Source organism: Mustelus asterias, chromosome 12, assembly GCF_964213995.1.
Source record: "Mustelus asterias chromosome 12, sMusAst1.hap1.1, whole genome shotgun sequence".
NCBI classification, from domain to species: Eukaryota; Metazoa; Chordata; class Chondrichthyes; order Carcharhiniformes; family Triakidae; genus Mustelus; species Mustelus asterias.
The window spans coordinates 100,958,445-100,976,747 of NC_135812.1; the positions used below are offsets into that span (position 1 = coordinate 100,958,445).

Genomic DNA, 18,303 nt, shown 5'->3' on the forward strand with positions numbered 1-18,303 from the left:
GGAACTATACCGGAGGAAAAGTATCTATGTTTCCAGGAGAAGTGGGGAGGGAAAGGCCCAGCTAGTGATAATAAGGATTAAAGGCATTTTGCAACATTGACCAAACCTTGAGAGAGTTCAAAATTGCAAGTAAAGTGTATGCCTGCAACTTCTTTCCCACATGCAATAGATTTGGCACAATATTGACTTTATTTAAGACTTCTATAGTATTAGTTTAAAATCCTACATTATTATTTAAGCATCCTTCATTATTAAAGAGTTCTAGATTATTACTTAAGGATCCTATATTATTATTTAAGAATCCAATATTATTATCGAGTCCTATTTATTAAGGAGTCCTATTTATTAAAGGGTCATATATTGTTTAAGAATACTATATTATTATTTAGATCTATATTATTAGATTATTATAGGCGGCATGGTGGCACAGTGGTCCCAGCCTCACAGCGCCAGGGACCCCGGTTTGAATCCCGGCTAGATCACTGTGCGGAGTCTGTACGTTCTCCCTGTGTCTGCGTGGGTTTCCTCCAGGTGCCCCAGTTTCCTCCCACAATCCAAAAGATGTGCTGGTTAGGTGCATTGGTTATGCTAAATTCTCCCTCAGTGTACCTGAGCAGGCGCTGGAGTGTGGCGACTAGGGGATTTTCACAGTAACTTCATTGTGGTGTTAATATAAGCCAACTTGTGTCACTAATAAATAAACTTATTTAAAATAACTTAATTAAAATAAAATTATTATTTAAGAGTGTGATTATTACTTAAGGATCCTATATTATTATTTAAGAAGCCTATTTTATTATTTAAGTATCCATATTATTTAAGAATCCTTTATTATGTAAGAGCACAATATTATTATTTAGGAGTTCCATATTATTATTTAAAAGTCCTATGTTATTTAAATGCACAGAGGTTACCATTCTTCACCAGCACAGCAGCACAGTGATTGGCACTGTTGCTTCAAATTGCCAGGGACCTGGGTTCGATTCCGACCTCGGGTCAATGTCTTCATGGAGTTTGCATGTTCTCCCCATGTCTGCCTGGGTTTCCTCCGGTTGCTCTGGCTTCCTCCCACACTCCAAAGATGTGCAGGTTAGGTTGATTGGCTATGCTAAAGTGCCCCTTACTGTACCAAGATGTGTAGTTAGGGGGTTAGCAGGGTAAATGCATGGGGTTACGTGCTTAGCATGTGTGTGGGATGCTCCAAAGAGTCGGTGCAGACTTGTTGGGCTGAATGGCCTGCGTCAGCACTGTTGGGATTCGATGGTTTCTTTCTCAAGTCTTTCTTTCATTGGAAAGGCAATTGCCAAAGGTCAATCCATTGAAAAAGCAAAATGTTACTGAATTTCTTCAAAGATCTTACAACATTTACAAGTTGTGTGTCCGAACTGACAAAACGTCTGGTTAAAATTTCAAAGACACCTTTCCTCTGCTCGAGCAGACATTCACAAGCTGATTGTCCCCAGCAGAAGTAAACACTTACGTCTCAGTTTGACCCCTTATCTCACCTCCTGCAGGATCTTTCACTTGTCAGGGTGGTTGGTGCGAGAAGAAAGAGTGTTGAGTCAAGAAGAGAGAAAAAAGTCCCCCTCTTCTGGGCTTAATGTTGTACCAGACTACTGCAATGTTTCTGACCAGATAGCACTGGCTTTCTCTCAGTGAAAGTCTGGAATTGTTCAATGGTTTAACTTCATTCCTTCCAATGAAACGTGTTACTCTACTGGCCATTTAGCCCAAATCTAATTGGTTTGCAAAGGGGTACTTCAGCCTGGCAGTGTCCTTTCTTAATCGTTAAGCAAGGCAAATTCTTACTGAGTTTGTAACGAGTGAAGTAATGAGTGCTTGGAGGAGTTCAGAAAAGTGAGCAATGTCTGCAAGGAGTGGTATTGGACGTTGGGTAGACATTACAAGGGCTCTGAACATACCAGTTACTCCCAGTCACCGGGGCTATGACCGCAGTTCCCTGTTGGGCTTCATCTCAGAGGGAAATGGCACAGAGACAGCAAGAAAAGTTTTTAAAGTTTATTTATTAGTGTCACAAGTAGGCTTACACTAACACTGCAATGAAGTTACTGTGAAAATCCTCTAGTCGCCACACTCCGGTGCCTGTTGAGTACACAGAGGGAGTATTTATCATGGCCAATGCACCTATCCAGCATGTCTTTTGGACTGTGGGAGGAAACCGGAGCACCCGGAGGAAACCCACGCAGACACAGGGAGAACATGCAGACTCCGCACAGACAATGACCCCAGCCGGGAATTGAACCTGGCTCCCTGGCGCTGTGAGGCAGCAGTGCTAACCCACTGTGCTACCCCAAATAGTACTCAATGCATGGAATGGTCACGGAGGAAAAAGAAAATCAAGAATCATTGAATCACTGGGTCTACCACAGGGGAGACGGTGAACTGCTTCGGGATGGATAAACTAAGATGGGCTGAATGGCCCTCCTCACACATTACTAGAGCCTGCATTCACCGTGTGCAGGATTGGCATCAGGGGCTCAATATCTGGCAAAAGCCGGAAATCGCAGATCTCGCTGGCAAGATCATAACTTCCAATTTTTGCCACCCTTCGCTAGTGAAGTAATTAGGACGAGGTTGGCGGGGGGGGGGGGGGGGGGGGGGGGGAGGAGAAGAAGAACTGCCTGCTCCAATCGGTTGGGGAGGGTGTGGAAGTGGAAGAGGAGGCGACTCCAACTCAGGGGTGCCGCGGAGAGAGCCCCTGAGATCTTGGTGGTTGAGCTGGAGAGGGTGGGGGGTTTTGCTGTTCTGGCTTGATTAGGCCCCACCCTCCCTGTATGACAGCGTGAAACTCGCTCAGCTGGGTTTTTTTTGAGTGTAGGAAGATCTGGAGAGAAAACCGACTCACGTCTCCCTTTTCTCACCAGAGCCAACACTCTGCCAAATTCTGGTAACACCGCCCCCCCCCTTATGATCCTTTGAATAAATGAGTTGAAGGTTTCTGATGGACAATTATTCATACAGGGAATGAAAAGTAAAAGATGAAAGTTCACAAGCCTGAGGAGATTGTGTATTCATTAACGTGGGCTCGGAGTGAATCCTGGAAAATGACACATTTTGGGACCTGTTGTGAAGGAAATCACTGACCCAAAGAGGGAGATTTGGACTAAGATCACTTTCCTCTGTCTTCCTCTTGACTTTCAGTTTCCACCCCTTGCTGTAGCCGCAACGAGCCTGGTCTTTATAAGGTGCAGTAAGGGGTACAAGCTAGCTTTAAGTGGTGCTGGCCTCACACAATCCTGGGCCCTCTGCTGAGGCTGACAGCTACTCACTCAGCAGTTAACTCAGTGCCACAGGCAGCAGGAAGTTTACATGCTGCCAGCATTGCTTTGAACAAGCTCGGGGTGATCATGTGTTGCACAGCCAGTGTGCCCGATTTTGGGTTCTATCCAATTTAGCCCCAATTTATTGTGTGGGATTTAGCATTCACACTGCGTTCATTAACCCTCTCCAAATACTGCAGGTAATTCCTTTTAAATGCATTTCGGGAGCAAAGAAAAAAAACTGACAAACTGTGCTATCTTTCAGCAACAGGCACTTTTAATCGTCATGATTGGTTGTTAATGGGTGTTGCATGTTGCACCGTATTTAAAACTTGCAGCAGAGGTTTGCGTATCTGAACCACAAGCACTTTCTTCAATTCGAAGGAGGTTATGAACTGCATGTGTCAATACTGAGGGACATTTCTCTACAGTTCATTGAAACTACCGTGGGTTTATTTTTGGCTGCTTTACTTCCTCTGTTCTCGACCAACAAAAATCACACCGGGGGTTGGTGTTGCTGGACTGTAATACTCCTCAAAAGGAGAGTCGACCATTTGGTTTATCTGTGGGCTTATTGACTGCTACAGGAACCGTCATCTTCCAGGGAACACTCTCAAAAATCCAGACTGACCAGTTTCAGCAACAGAAAATGTAAAGTTCCATCTAACCCAACCTTCCCCGGTAGACAGGCTGGAGATTCCTGAGTGTCTGGTGATGAGGAATCAGCATCAGGGGACAACACTGCCTGCAGACAACAGCAGGATACATTTTCCCGCAAATGCTGTTTCCCCAGAATTCAGTCGGAGTTAGGGTAAACTTCCATGATGCATAATAATGCAAAATGAAGAAGAATTAAATTTTTCTAAAATTAAAACCAGTAGTTTAAAAGAGTGACGAGCAACTTCAGGGTCAGCTCTGCGAGTTTAAGTTGCTGGGAAACAAGGAAGGCCCTGGATTTCCTCTTTGGTTTTGTGCTGGGTTTTCATGGCAGGAGGAGATTCTGCTGCTGGCTCATCACCTCTGTGATCAGACAGGAAAAAAATCTGGCTGGGGACTCTTTCCTCACTGCGATCCATGGTGGCACAGTGGTTAGCACTGCTGCCTCACAGCGCCAGGGATCCGGGTTCGACTCCCGGCCTCGGATCACTGTCTGGGCATTCTCCCCGTGTCCGCGTTGGTTTCCTCCGGGTGCTCCGGTTTCCTCCCAGATTCCAAAAGACGTGCTGGTTAGGGTGCATTGGCCGTGCTAAATTCTCCCTCAGTGTTACCCGAACAGGCGCCGGAGTGTGGCGACTAGGGGATTTTCACAGTAACTTCATTGCAATGTTAACATAAGTCTACTTGTGACACTAATAAATAAACTCTAAACTATCCAATGACATCCACTGGCAGTAAATAGCGGAAGGATTGCAACGCACGTTTTGTTAAATTTGCTTATCAGGCGTGTGTGCCACTGGCACAGCAGGTATTTAGTGACTGCCCTTCCTTGCCCTTGGAAAGATGATGGTGAACTGGCTTCTTGAACCACTGCAGTCCATGTGCTCATGCACACGGTGTTGTTTTGGTGGTGGTGGGGGGGGGGAGGGGCTTGGTGGAGGGGGGTGGAGGAGGTGTGTGTGTGTGGAGGTGTTCCAGAATTTTGACACTGCAATCATGAAATAATGGCAATATATTTCCAAGTCATGATAAGGTGTGATTTGGAGGGGACATGGTGGTGCTGCCCTTGTTTCTCTAAGCAGTGGGCTCTGGAAGCTACCAGGGCCCTGAAGGTTAGATTACAAGAACAGATTACATAAGGTAGGTTTGCATTCCCTGGAACATAGAAGGATAGTGAGAGTTTTAACAACACCAGGTTAAAGTCCAACAGGTTTATTTGGTAGCAAATGCCATTAGCTTTCGGAGCACTGCTCCTTCGTCAGATGGAGTGGAAATCTGCTCACAAACAGGGCACAGAGACGCAAAATCAAGTTACAGAATACTGATTAGAATGTGAATCTTAACAGCTAATCAGGTCTTAAAGATACCGACGAAGGACGAAGGAGCAGCGCTCCGTAAGCTAATGGCATTTGCTACCAAATAAACCTGTTGGACTTTAACGTGGTGTTGTTAAAAATCTTACTGTGTTCACCCCAGTCCAACGCCGGTATCTCCACATAGAAGGATAACAGGCTTTGATAAGAATTACAGTAAATTAACAGAAATTTTTTTCTGCTGTTGAGAGAGTCCAGGATAAGGAAACATATCTGTAAATGGAAAAGCAGGCTATTCAGGAGAGAGTTCTTCAAGCAAAGGGGAAGGAATCATGGAACTCTCTCCCCTTTGAAGGGTGACACAGCATGCAGCACAGTGGTTAGCACAGCACCAGAAACCTGGGTTCGATTCCAGCTCTGGGTGACTGTGTGGAGTTTACACATTCTCCCCGTGTCTGTGTGGGTTTCCTCTGGGTGCTCCGGTTTCCTACCACAGTTCAAAGTAGTACAGGTTAGGTGGATTGGCCGTGCTAAATTGCCCCTTAGTGTCCAAAAGCGTGTAGGTTAGATGGATTAGCCATGGTAAATGCATAGGGTTACAGGAATAGGACGGAGGGGAGGGCCTGTGTGGGATGCTCTTTCGGAGAGTCAGTGCAGAATCGATGGGCTGAACTGTAGGGGTTCTATGGATTTATGGAAAGCAACAGATACCAACAGCTTTAACTTTGGGAGCTATACAAGTGTATAAAATGGTGCGGAGCCAACAGACGTGGATAGTGTGACCCATAACTTCAGTGAATGGTAGGACGTATTGAATGGGCTAATCCTGTTTCTTGATGTATGGGGCGGCACGGTAGCTCAGTGGTTAGCACTGCTGCTTCACAGCTCCAGGGACCTGGGTTCGATTCCCGGCTTGGGTCACTGTCTGTGTGGAGTTTGCACATTCTCCTCGTGTCTGCGTGGGTTTCCTCCGGGTGCTCCGGTTTCCTCCCACAGTCAAAAGATGTGTGGGTTAGGTTGATTGGCCATGCTAAAATTGCCCTTAGTGTCCTGGGATGCGTAGGTTAGAGGGATTAGTGGGTAAATATGTAGGGATGTGGGGGTAGGGCCTGCGTGGGATTGTGGTCGGTGCGGACTCGATGGGCCGAGTGGCCTCTTTCTGTGCTGTAGGGTTTCTAAGATTCTAAGATCAAGTAGGGGCAGAAGAAGATTCCACCGTGACATTCCATACAATTCAATGATCTGCAAACACTTATATGCAAGTAACTGCCTCTAGGAAATGATATGAGAAGCTATCAGGCATCTGCACAAACATAGGTGGGAGAAGATTGGTAAGAGGAAAAGCTACAAGGATTGTATAACACAATAATATTAAAACACCACGCCAATCCTCGACATGTGTGAATTCTACCTGGTGGCGTCTTTCTTGCTCTTCCTTTGCCTTTTCAAATTCCTCTTTTAGGGCTTTGGTTGCAAGGGAAGAGTTATCTTCCAGCTGTCGTCGTAGTTCATCCAACTCAGCTCGCTGTCTTTAATGTATAAAAATATCCAGCTGTAAAACATGTCTTTCCAAAGGGCAGAACTATTCCCTGCAGCACTGCTGAACTGCGATAATTAAATCAAATCAAATAAGATACACAGACAATCATTCTAATCTGGCTTACCTGCCCACTTTGTAATATTGCAATAGCTTCCTGACATACCTACTTCCATTACCCCGCGCTGTCATGCATTTCGATCATAAATAAACTTGTCTGTTCATTAGCAAATGACTCATTGCATTACTCTCTGTCAATGGATGCACACAAGATGGAAGAGACTTCAAAAACTCACTCCGCGGAAAGTCAGGAAAAGCAAAGGGATGTGGGGGAAACAGTCATAAACACCATCCAAAGACCTGATGAGTAGCTGAGCACACAAAAATCAGGATGATTCCAGGTTTAACTCCGATAAATTGTAGAGTTTTCTGACCTCGATCAGGAGAGGTGAAGACACTGGCCTGGATCACTGGCTAGTGGATTTTGCTACCAGATAAACCTGTTGGACTTTAACCTGGTGTTGTGAGACTTCTTACTGGATTCTCCGGACATTTTCAGTGGGTCGGAAAGCTGGTGGGAGGGGAGAATCCAACACGGGTTCCCAAACGGCTTTTACACCGGCGGGATTTTTTATTCATTCGTGGGCCATGGGCGTCGCTGAGTGGCCAGTATTTATTGTCCATCCCTAGTTGCCCATGGAGGACAATCGAGTCAACCACATTGCTGTGACTCTGGAGTCACATGTAGGCCAGACCGGGTAATGTCCCTCCCTAAACGACATTCGAGAACCAGATGGGTTTTTCCGACAATCGACAATGGTTTCATGGTCATCAGTAGATTCTTATCTCCAGATATTTTTTGTTGAATTCAAATTCCACCATTTGCCGTGGCGGGATTCGAACCCACATCTCCACAACATTAGCTGAGTTTCTGGATTAATAGTCTAGCGATAATACCACTAGGCCATCACCTCTCCTATTTCACGTTCAGATTGTCCCCACACCCCCCCGCCCCCCCCGCCAATAATGTAATGGGGTTCCTGCCATGAAAAAGGTATCACACACAGGTACATATACCCCCCCAGGGGGAGACGGTCATACCTGGGCACTGCACTGCTGGGGTAGAGGGGCTTTCACTGGGGAAGTCTGTGGAGTGGAGGGGTGGGGTGTTCCCAAAGTCCGTGGGGCGAGTGTGGTCACGCGTGTGTGGAGATGGGGGGGAGGGGGGGAGGGGTCCCCATGTCCATCGGGGTGGGGGTGGATCCTTTTATATTTTCTTTAAGATTAAGGCGCCCAATCTCTTGACAGTCAGGGTTGTTGGCAGGCAGGCTCATTCAAAGCCCGCCCCACCAGTCATAGGACTTGCCTCTGGGATTTTCTTTTAATCGCAGTGTCAAAGAATATGGCAGGAGAAGCCAGCAGTGCCAGCGGCTGGGCAGGAGACCACCTTACCTGCCGGAGTTGACACGCCGTTAAAATATAATAAAATTCCGCTCACTGTCACTAGCCCCACTCCTGCCAGATAGCGAAGAGTGGAGGTCAGCCGACCTCACATTGGGCTTGAATGTGTTGTTTTTGCACAGCATGCTAAACCTCATTGTTCACGCATGGAACATGACCACCTGGGCAGGTTACTAGAAGGTTCAAGTGCTGTCATGATTTTCAGGAGGCAAAAGGTCAAGGAAAAAGCAAAGGGGATAAAATAGCACTATTCAAATTCCGTACGCAATGTGATGATATTCTCACCGAGCTGCTAACTGGTTGAGACGTTCCTTCTCTTCAGCCACCTCAGCGTACAGTCTCCTTCGCTGTTGTTGGATAGCTTGCTCCTCTTGTTCAAGCTGTTTCTCATATCTATTGGAACACAGTAACTGTGACTCTCACACCATCACACCCCCATCCTGAGGCCTTCCCTTCACTGTCGCTGGGTCAAGTTCCTGGAACCTCCGCCCTAACAGCACTGTGTTAATATACCAGCAGTTGCACTGTTCGGCAATTACATTGTTGTAACCATGGCCTCAGCAATAAATGGATACATTATCCCTCATTTTATTTGGCTTGGTTTAATTAGCCCGTTTGCTTTACGCCAACAAAAAGAGTACAAATGGACATAGCTAGAACAGTAGAAAAAACAGTGGAAGAAACGGGAGGGTCTGTCACTCTGCTAAACTGTTTTAAAGTATAAAGTTTATTTATCAGTGTCACAAGTAGGCGTACATTAACACTGCAATGAAGTTACTGTGAAAATCACCTCGTCGCCAGACTCCGGTGCCTGTTCGGGTACACTGATGGAGAATTTAGGTGGGTTGGTGTAGACTTGATGGGCCAAATGGCCTCCTTCTGCACTGTAGAGATTCTATGATCTTTTCCCCGAGAGTGGTTAGAATGTGGAACTCAATACTGCAAGGAACAGTTCATGCAAATACCACCGATGCTTTTAAAATGGAGCAGGGAGGATTAGAAGGAGTTGAAGGAATTGATGAAGTGTGGAAAGCTATTCTTGTGGAGCAGAAACACCAGCATTAACCAGCTGGGTCATAGATACTATCATAGAATCCTACAGTGCAGAAGGAGACCATTCGGCCCATCGAGTCTACACTGACAACAATCCTCCAGCCCCCATCCCCGTAACCCCACACATTCACCCCGCCAATCCCTCCAACCTACACATCCCGGGACACTAAGGGGCAACCTCGTATGGCAAATGCACCCAACCTGCGCATCCGCTTTTAACTCTTTTAATTTTTTCACCATGTACAATTACGGAGCTGGGTGGGTGAACCTACACCACACGGCCTACAGCAGTTCAAGGAGCCAGTTCACCACCACCTTCTCAAGGGCGATAGAAACGCTGGCCTAGCCAGCCATGTCCATATCCTGTAAAACTCTGAGACTCAATGTAAATAAAACGAGAATCATTTTTCTTTAACATGGTGAAAATGTGTCTGTACTGCTAAAGGAAATGAGAAAAGGCCCTCGCTGTATCGTGTAAATTAACTCCATAGTCACTTAGAGTGCTGAAATTTATCTGAGCATAATCGCTCACCTTGTCCTTTTCAAACAATTCACATCGACATGAATCGATTTGCAAAAAGGCCTCTTAAAACAGAGATGGGAGGATAGACTAAAAATGGTAGCTTTTGTGGAAGTCTTACAATGATGACCAGTTTTTTAGGTACTTGCTAAAATAATGTCTGCCCGCAATCTGATCATTTATGCAAATCATTCTTGGTTGCGAGAGAATCTTTTGTGGCATTTTCTCCCTTTCTCAGAACGCTATCAGCTAAGCACATGCAATAAATTGGGTGTACAGCATCAATAAACACCAGTCCAACATCAGACCCAAAGAAGTTTTATGTTTAAACTTGTCTGAGGCAGAGCCAATTCCTTATCTAAACTGATGCTGGAATGCAAGAAACACAGACTATTTTTTTAAAGAAACATTGTCACTCTGTTTGTGTCTTTGGGGTAAATATTTAAATATTATTGGACTCGAGAGGCAAGCATTATTTTATTTCCCCTCAAACCTCTGTCTGGCGACATCCCGCTCCCTCTGGCACAGGGCTTCTTTCTCTCTCTCCAGCTGTTCCCTCAGTTCTTCGGTCTGTTTGACGTACGCCTGAGCCGCACGCTCATCAGACTGCAGAAGTTCAGCCTCATGCAGGCTTTTAGCTTCTTGAGCTCCAGCTTGTGTTTAGCTATTAGCTTCTGAATCTCTGGCTCCAAACCTGGAATTCACACAATTTGGCAATGTGGTTTCGTGGCAAAGGTGTTTCACTGAAACTCTCTACAGATCAGAATGCCTTCACTTACCATGAGGGCCCCTGACAGAGAAAACCATTGCAGGGTGTTACACACGGGTGTACCCAGGCAGAAATGGGTGCAAGCGGCAAAGTATGAGATTGTGGCAAGTGGCTAGTTGAGGAGGAACGTGCAACCAAAACTTCAGTCAAAGTTTTCCTTATGTTTTAAGGGAGAAAGGGAGGTGAACGGGTGGAAAGGTTTAGGGCAGTGATGGGCAACCTAGGCTAGTGAGTGGGCCGCATAAGTGACCCTCCTTCATCTCAGTGGGCCGCAAATTTGAAACTGGGCTTGTTCCCTAACCATGAGTAAGATTAAATACATTTAATACACGCTGAATATTTCATACTTAGTTATAGAAAATGCTGAATCATTTATATATTAATGGAACTATCAATTTCAAATGGTGAAAGTATTAAACATTTACACTTTGGACACAGAGGGAGCGCACAGCTCACGCAGTCAATGCTGAGAGTAATCAGTACGCACCTCACTTCACTTGCCCTCGCCTGCCCCCAGCCCCCCCTTTCCCCACCCAGGAGCTGCAGGTTGTCCAGCACTGGATTAGGGAATGCCTTCCAGAGGAGCCAGAGTGGCTAAATAATGGGTGTTAATAATGGGGCAAAGGGATAGGAGGGGAGGACAAGAGACCAGGGGTTTCTAGGACTGCAGGAGGTTTCAGCAATATGAAGCACCAGGGCCCTCGAGCATATTGAGGCCCCAAAGTGGCCAATAAATGACCATGCAAGGGTCCCACACTGCAACCACCGTTATACCCACGGTGGGGAAAGGTCATGAGGTAAGCCCAGCAAGCTGGGGGCGGGGGGGAATGAGAAACCTCATTTGTGGGGACCCTGGGCCACTCGGAGATATCCATCTCCCCCCCCCCACAAAGATCATCCTCCTTAATGATCTCCCTGGCCTCTTGAACCCTGCCCCTGCTGCCCCTTAGCTTCCTCCCCCCCCCCCGCCCTCTTGACAAGATCCCCAACCCAGGCTTCTCTGTGGTGCACCTCCAGTGCTGGAGGCCAATCAAACCATTTGGCTGGCAGCTCACAGAGCTGGGACTTGGAAATAGGGGCGGTAGCATTGCCCAATACAAATACTGCTGTTCCCAGCATTACATTCCTGCGGGGCAGCTGCCAGGACAGTGGGTGGGCTTTCCCCAGTGGTGTGTGTGTGTCTCTGTGTGTGTGCACGCACTGGTGGGGCGGGGGGGGGGGGGGGGGGTGTAAAACCCAGCCCAACAATTCTATTTCCCTCTCTACAAATACAGCTGACCTACACCCCCCCCCCCCCCCCCCCCCCCCCCCGGAGTATTGCCAGAACATTCTGTTTTCATTTCACTTTCCCAGCATCTACAATATTTGCCCTTGTAACAAACGAACAGGACAGATGATCAAGAGATCCCTTAAGGAAGGTTGATTTAAAAGGTTAAAAGTAATGGAAGCGAGAGGGGGGAGACAGGAAGGTCACCAACTTTCCCAGTATTTGTTTTCTGCAATCTTCTGGATTTGTGCGTGTGTAAGCTGCAAGATAGTATATCCGAGATGTGCCCTGATAAATCCATTACGATACAATTATATATATATTTTTTGAAAACATGAACAGTCTCTGAACAATAAATCTAAAAATTGCTTTTTAGTTTATCTTGATGGCTGTTCTCTTGTCAAACACCTGGGTACAATACCATTCGGAGCTAATCACAAGATGTGTAACTATAGTTGGCCAGCTAGTCTCTTTAGAGCAGGGATTGTAAGCTGCAGGTTTTAAAAACTGGTACCTTTTACAGTGATCTCTTTAATTTTCTTTGTTTTCTCATCTATCCATTTCTCTCGGCGCATTTTCTCTGTTGCACTCATTATTTCTTTCAGCTTCTTGATTTCCTACAGATAAAAAAAAGAGAGGATGTTACGGGAATGCCTGTAGCTCAAGGATTAAGCCTCTTTTCTTTATTTGTATCTTTGAATACTGAAAATCTTCAGAGAGAGGGAAAAACAAGATAGTTGTACACAGAAGAAAAACTTGCAAAGATATAGCATTTTTCGCAACCTCAGAACGTCCCACAGCAACTAACAGGGCGGCACAGTGGTTAGCACTGCAGCCTCACAGCGCCAGGGACCCGGGTACGATTCCCGGCTTGGGTCACTGCCTGTGTGGAGTCTGCACGTTCTCCCCGTGTCTGCGTGGGTTTCTTCCGGATGCTCCGGTTTCCTCCCACAGTCTGAAAGACGTGCTGGTTAGGTGGATTGGCCATGCTAATTTCTCCCTCAGGTGTACCCGAACAGGCGCGGGTGGCGACTAGAGGATTTTCACAGTAACTTCATTGCAGAGTTAACGTAAGCCTACTTGTAACAATAATAAATAAACTTTAAACGTTACAGCTAATGAACTACTTCTGAAGCATAGTCACTGATGTAACGTAGGAAACATGACAGTCAATTTGCACACAGCAAGCTTACACAAACAACTATGATATATTTATATACATATAAAAAACTGAACACACCTAAACTCTGAATGTTAGTTTTGAACAGACTAACATGAGCCAACATGAACCTCATCAATCATTTGCACAGGAAGTCTGTGACCTGAGCTGACATGAACCATGCTTACCGAGACCTGACCACTGGCCAGGTGAGAACCTACCATTTATTATTCAGTGATACATGTTGTTTTTCTAGCCATTTTATTTACTCTAGGCTGTAGCAGCCGAGGTCAACCATATATACATCGGAAAAACAAAAATATCTGAATACCAAAACGCCACAGGACCCAAAAGTTTCCCAAAAAAAAGATACCCGATCTGTACATGATCTTTTTACATGGTGTTGATCGAGGGCAAGTCTTAGTCACGGCACTGGGAGAACTTTACTGTTTTTTTTTCTTTGAATGTGGGTGCCGCAAGTAAGGCCAGTAGTTGTTGCGCATCCCTAACTGCACTCGAACTGAGTGGCTTTCACAGGGGCAGTTAAAAGTCAACCACATTGCCGTGGGTCTGGAGTTGCGTGTAGCTCAGACCAGGTAAGGAAGGGAAATTTCCTTCCCTAAAGGACTTTCGTGAACCAGGTGGGTTTTCACATCATTACTAGCTTTATATTCCAGCTCTATTAACTGAATTTAAATTCCACCAGGTGCCATGTGTTAATGTTGCAATATTATTACAATGAAGTGCATGATCTAGTTATAGTCATAGAGCTTTACAGCACGGAAACAAGCCCTGCGGGCCAAAACTTGTCCATGCCGCCCTTTTTTTTAACCTTGTAAGTGAGAGCAGCTGTGACTAACTGGGGAAAGATTAGGGCATTATTCTTAAGTTTATATAAGCACCGCCTTTCACCTGTGGAGGGGAGAGGAGAATTTGTGTTCTGTGAATGTGGTTCCGGATTCTTCATTTATTCACTGAATGAGCCGTGAATTATAGCACCGGGGTGGGATTTGAACGCATGTCCTCAGAGCATTAGTCTGGACCTTAGGATCACCAATCAGTGACATTACCACGACCCCATCATCTTTTTTTCAAAACAGCGCCATGGAATCTTTTAAGTCAGTGATGGGCAACCTCGGCTAGTGAGTGGGTCGCATGAGTCACCCTCCTTTATCTCAATGGCCCGCAAGATTGAAATCAGCCTTGTTCACTAACCATGTCCCCATGAATAAGATTAAGTACAATTAATACACACCAAATATTTCATAAGTTACAGAAAATGCTTAATCATTTATGTATTAATAGAACTCTCATCAACTTCAGAATGTAAAAACAAAATAAATAAATATGCTTGATTGGACAGCGTACGGCTCTCACAGTCAATGTTGTGAGCAATCAGCACGCACCTCACTTCACTTGTCCTTGTTTTACGTGAGTATCACTTCAGTCATGGTGGTAGGAAATAAACTACGCTGATGGAAACCAGCAGAATGTGGCAAACCTGTGTGTGGACAATGATGAACAAAATGCCTCGGAGGCTGCATTCCCGAATCCAGATGGGCCGCAAGTGGCCCTCTGGGCTGCGGGTTGTCCACCACTGGTTTAAGTCCACCTGAGAGGGTAGACAGAACCTGGTCTTAAACGTCTCATCTGAAAGGCAGTGGGCGGGATTTTCTGGCCCTTCCTGCCAGCGAGATCCTCAGGTCCCACCAAAGGCATGCCGTACAAAACACCGGAGACATCGGTGGAGACCAAAGGATCTGCCTCCTCCGCCGGAAAACATGTTGGGAAATCCCGGCCAGTGCCTTCCACAGCGAGACACTCCCTCAGGACTGCACTGGAACATGAATCTCCATCAGAAAAATATATAACTGAAGAGTGAAGTGTGTCTCAAGTTTGGCTGTGCTAATTTTAGACCAAGTTCTCAAATGCAGAAGTGCTTTAGCGGTACGGAGACCTGATTATTTCACAAAGCAGAACAGGAATGCAATAAACCTAGTTATATAGGAAAATAATTAAAATTGCAAGGTTAATGATTATAAGAAAATAGATCCTCTGAAGTGCAGTGATGATTTATAAATCCAATTATACATTGTGCAGGAAAGGATGTTGTGCCACACTGCATTATAACAAAAGATATATACTTATATCTAAATTGTGTGCAATCAGCAGGATCCTAAACCAAAAGGCCACCACAAACCATAAAATAAATCTGATATCAAAAACAAAAGATTCAAGAGACATAAAAAAAACTTTCCTCAGAGGTTCAATGCTTTATGATGTTTTTGTAAGAGGAGAGTTTAAATTTGATGCAAAAATCACAGATGTCTTGCGCATTTTATCAGAAAGTGCTAAAAAAAACATTGATCCCAAATTTTAAAATCATATCTCTTAAATATTAGCTAGCCAAAGAGAGAGCACAAAATGAGAGAACAAACAAGGTTGAGGAACAGCTGGGGGTGGAATTGGATAAAGATTTCAAATGCTGGTCCATGTGCCTCTTGGACCTGATGTCTGAATGATGCTCTCATTCTGTGTTTTCTACTGTTGCCCTCACTGTTAGTATTAACTGACTGGGGAATGAAAGCAATGAATCTGGGCAAACAAAGCTACCGGACGTAACTCAATTCATACAAGTCGCCTGGCGTATATGTATTTTTATGTTCTCTTATCTGTGTTCATAGAAATCTTAGAATCATAGAAACCGTACAGTACAGGAAGAGGCCATTCGGCCCATCGAGTCTGCACCGACCACAATCCCACCCAGGCTCCACCTCCACATATTTACCCACTAATCCCTCTAACCTACGCATCTCAGGACACTAAGGGCAATTTTTAGCATGGCCAATCAAACTAACCCGCACATCTTTGGACTGTGGGAGGAAACCGGAGCACCCGGAGGAAACCCACGCAGACACGAGGAGAATGTGCAAACTCCACACAGACATTGACCCAAGCCGGGAATCGAACCCGGGTCCCTGGAGCTGTGAAGCAGCAGTGCTAACCACTGTGCTACCGTGCCGCCGTGTTGTAGAGAGAAATAGAAATGGGGGGGGCGGTTCTCCCATTCCGACCCGCTACTTGTTTGGTGGGTCAGGCCAGGAGATTTACGCTTGCGCCGATTCGCGCGCATCTCCCAGCGACAGATATCTGGCACGGTCGGGACTACACTGGAAATCAGCGGGAACACCGGTAAGCTATTTTATTCTTATTTTTGTGTGATTATCGGGACCGGGACTGAATTCTTTGGGCCCGATAGAATCTCCCACCCCACCAGTACAATTTCACTCCAGCGGAGTGCACTTTCGGGAGACCCCGCTGGAGTGAAGGGGGGGGCAACTGGGTCCCCCTGGGCATGGGCACCCTGGCAGTGCCAGCCTCTGCCTCCTGGCATTGCCCAAGGGGCAAATGCCCATGCCCAGGGGGCACCTTGACACTCCCCACTGGGCATCAGGCAGTGCCAAGGGGGCAGGGCCTGGGACTAATCGGTTGGCGGGGGCGCAAACTGCAGGCTGACAGATTGGGCCCACTGCACATGCGCAGAGGCCCGGAACTATCTGACTTTGGCGTGAATAGGCCCCGCCCCCCCGAGTTTTTAATGATATTCATGATTGTGCCCTCTGCATTGCACAGAGTGTGGGAGATTCGAGTGTGAACTCCCACTGAAAAAACAATCGTGATTTACACCAGCTTTCCCGTAAATTCAACATTTAGAACTTCTTTGGGAGAATCGTCCTCAGGAAGTTTATTGAGTAATGACAATTCAAGAGGGCGACCGCTGTCAATGGTGTTTCCTATTGTTCATATCCTCTGCTGCCCGGGAACCCACTGTGGGTTGTGCAACAGGAGACATTACTCTGCAGAAACAACAACGACAGTACTCTCCATTCAGAGGATGCAGCTGTCAGGCCAAAATGACGTTCTGCCCATCACACAAGTGAGTAGTGTAGTCTATAATATTTAATGATAGTGTGATGCCAGATATGTGAGCCGTATGTCCAACAACTGGTGGATCATATCAAACTGCATATTCCTTTGGCCATTCACAGCAGACCAAAGTGCTGACCATACTTAACCAGCCTGTGCTTGCAAAACTCAGAACATAGAATCATTCTCGTAAAATTTCAGGCTAAGTGTCCAGCTAGCGTGAAAATGGGAGAGTTCCTGATCCGTTTTTTTTGGGCACGTTTTCATGCCCAACCTTACAGACTAAGACCTTGGAAAAATGGTCCAGACCATTTCTAGCTGTTGCAGGCAGTGGTTTGGGCTTAACTCGTCAGCCAGCCAGCCTACAGAGAGACCTCTGATTCTGCACATGCGCAGTACCAACAGCAGGGATCTGACCGAGAGGCAGAGAGGTATCAAGCCCCGGCTGTTGGAGCCAACCTGAACCAACACCCTCCCCACCAAAAGTGATCAGGGCCCACGGCCAATCGCGAGCCCCAACACCACTCGGAAATCTAGTCTCCACCGTCCCCCCGCCACCCAGACCAATCGTGCCCCCCTCCTCCCACTGATCTGATCGCAATGCAGAGAGGCAGTAGACCCCTCCACCGATCCAATGTCAGGCAGAGTGCGCAGCAGCCCCTCCACCCCCGATCGGGCTGCCCATTCAGGCCTCGCACCTTCAGGCCACGCCCACTTCAGGCCCCACCCCCATTGGCCCCAGCCCCTATCCCCCCATATGCCCTACCCCCTGGCACTCCCCGGTGGGCAGTACCAAGGTGCCCAGCAGGTATTACTAAGGTGCCAGGGTGACACTGCCCTAGGGGCACCCCCTTGCCCTTGGCCTCCTCGGAGGGGGCCCTCAATGGCCTCCGGCTCCACTGGGGAGGCCCACATGACGTCCCCATTCACAACGTGCTTTCCTCGCCAGAGAGAATCTCTCCCGGCGAGGCCATAAATGCAAGGGAGACCGGACGATTCAGCTCCGGGCTCACTAAAGACATGCAAATAAACATTAGCATACATGACCTTAATTGATTCAGCCTCTCGCCCATTTCTGGTGAGAGGCTGACCTCGCCGGAAATCCAGCTCTCGTAAGATTGCGAGAGCCGAGAAATCGGGCGCGATCCTGGTTTCTCAGCTCGCATGTGATCTTACTGGCTCGCTCCGCCTACCGATGGACAGGGCGAGCCGGTTAAATCCTGGCCATAGTGTCCAACATTAGATGTGATTCCACGATTGGATAACACGTACTAAACAATTCTGACTGTGCTAGGAAATACACTAACAACCAATTTATGATCATGGTTTGTGGTGTGGTTCGATTGCATGTGCCAGAAG

The 18,303-nt window shown here is 46.6% G+C and overlaps 1 protein-coding gene across 1 annotated transcript in view; it reads right to left on the reverse strand.

The window, feature by feature from the left end:
- Nucleotides 1-18,303, reverse strand: part of cep131 (centrosomal protein 131) — a 119,326-nt gene that overhangs the window by 15,655 nt on the left and 85,368 nt on the right. The window contains 5 exon segments of the mRNA XM_078225722.1: nucleotides 6,663-6,780; nucleotides 8,535-8,642; nucleotides 10,316-10,454; nucleotides 10,457-10,516; nucleotides 12,373-12,475. Coding sequence (XP_078081848.1) covers nucleotides 6,663-6,780; nucleotides 8,535-8,642; nucleotides 10,316-10,454; nucleotides 10,457-10,516; nucleotides 12,373-12,475 — 528 coding nt within the window.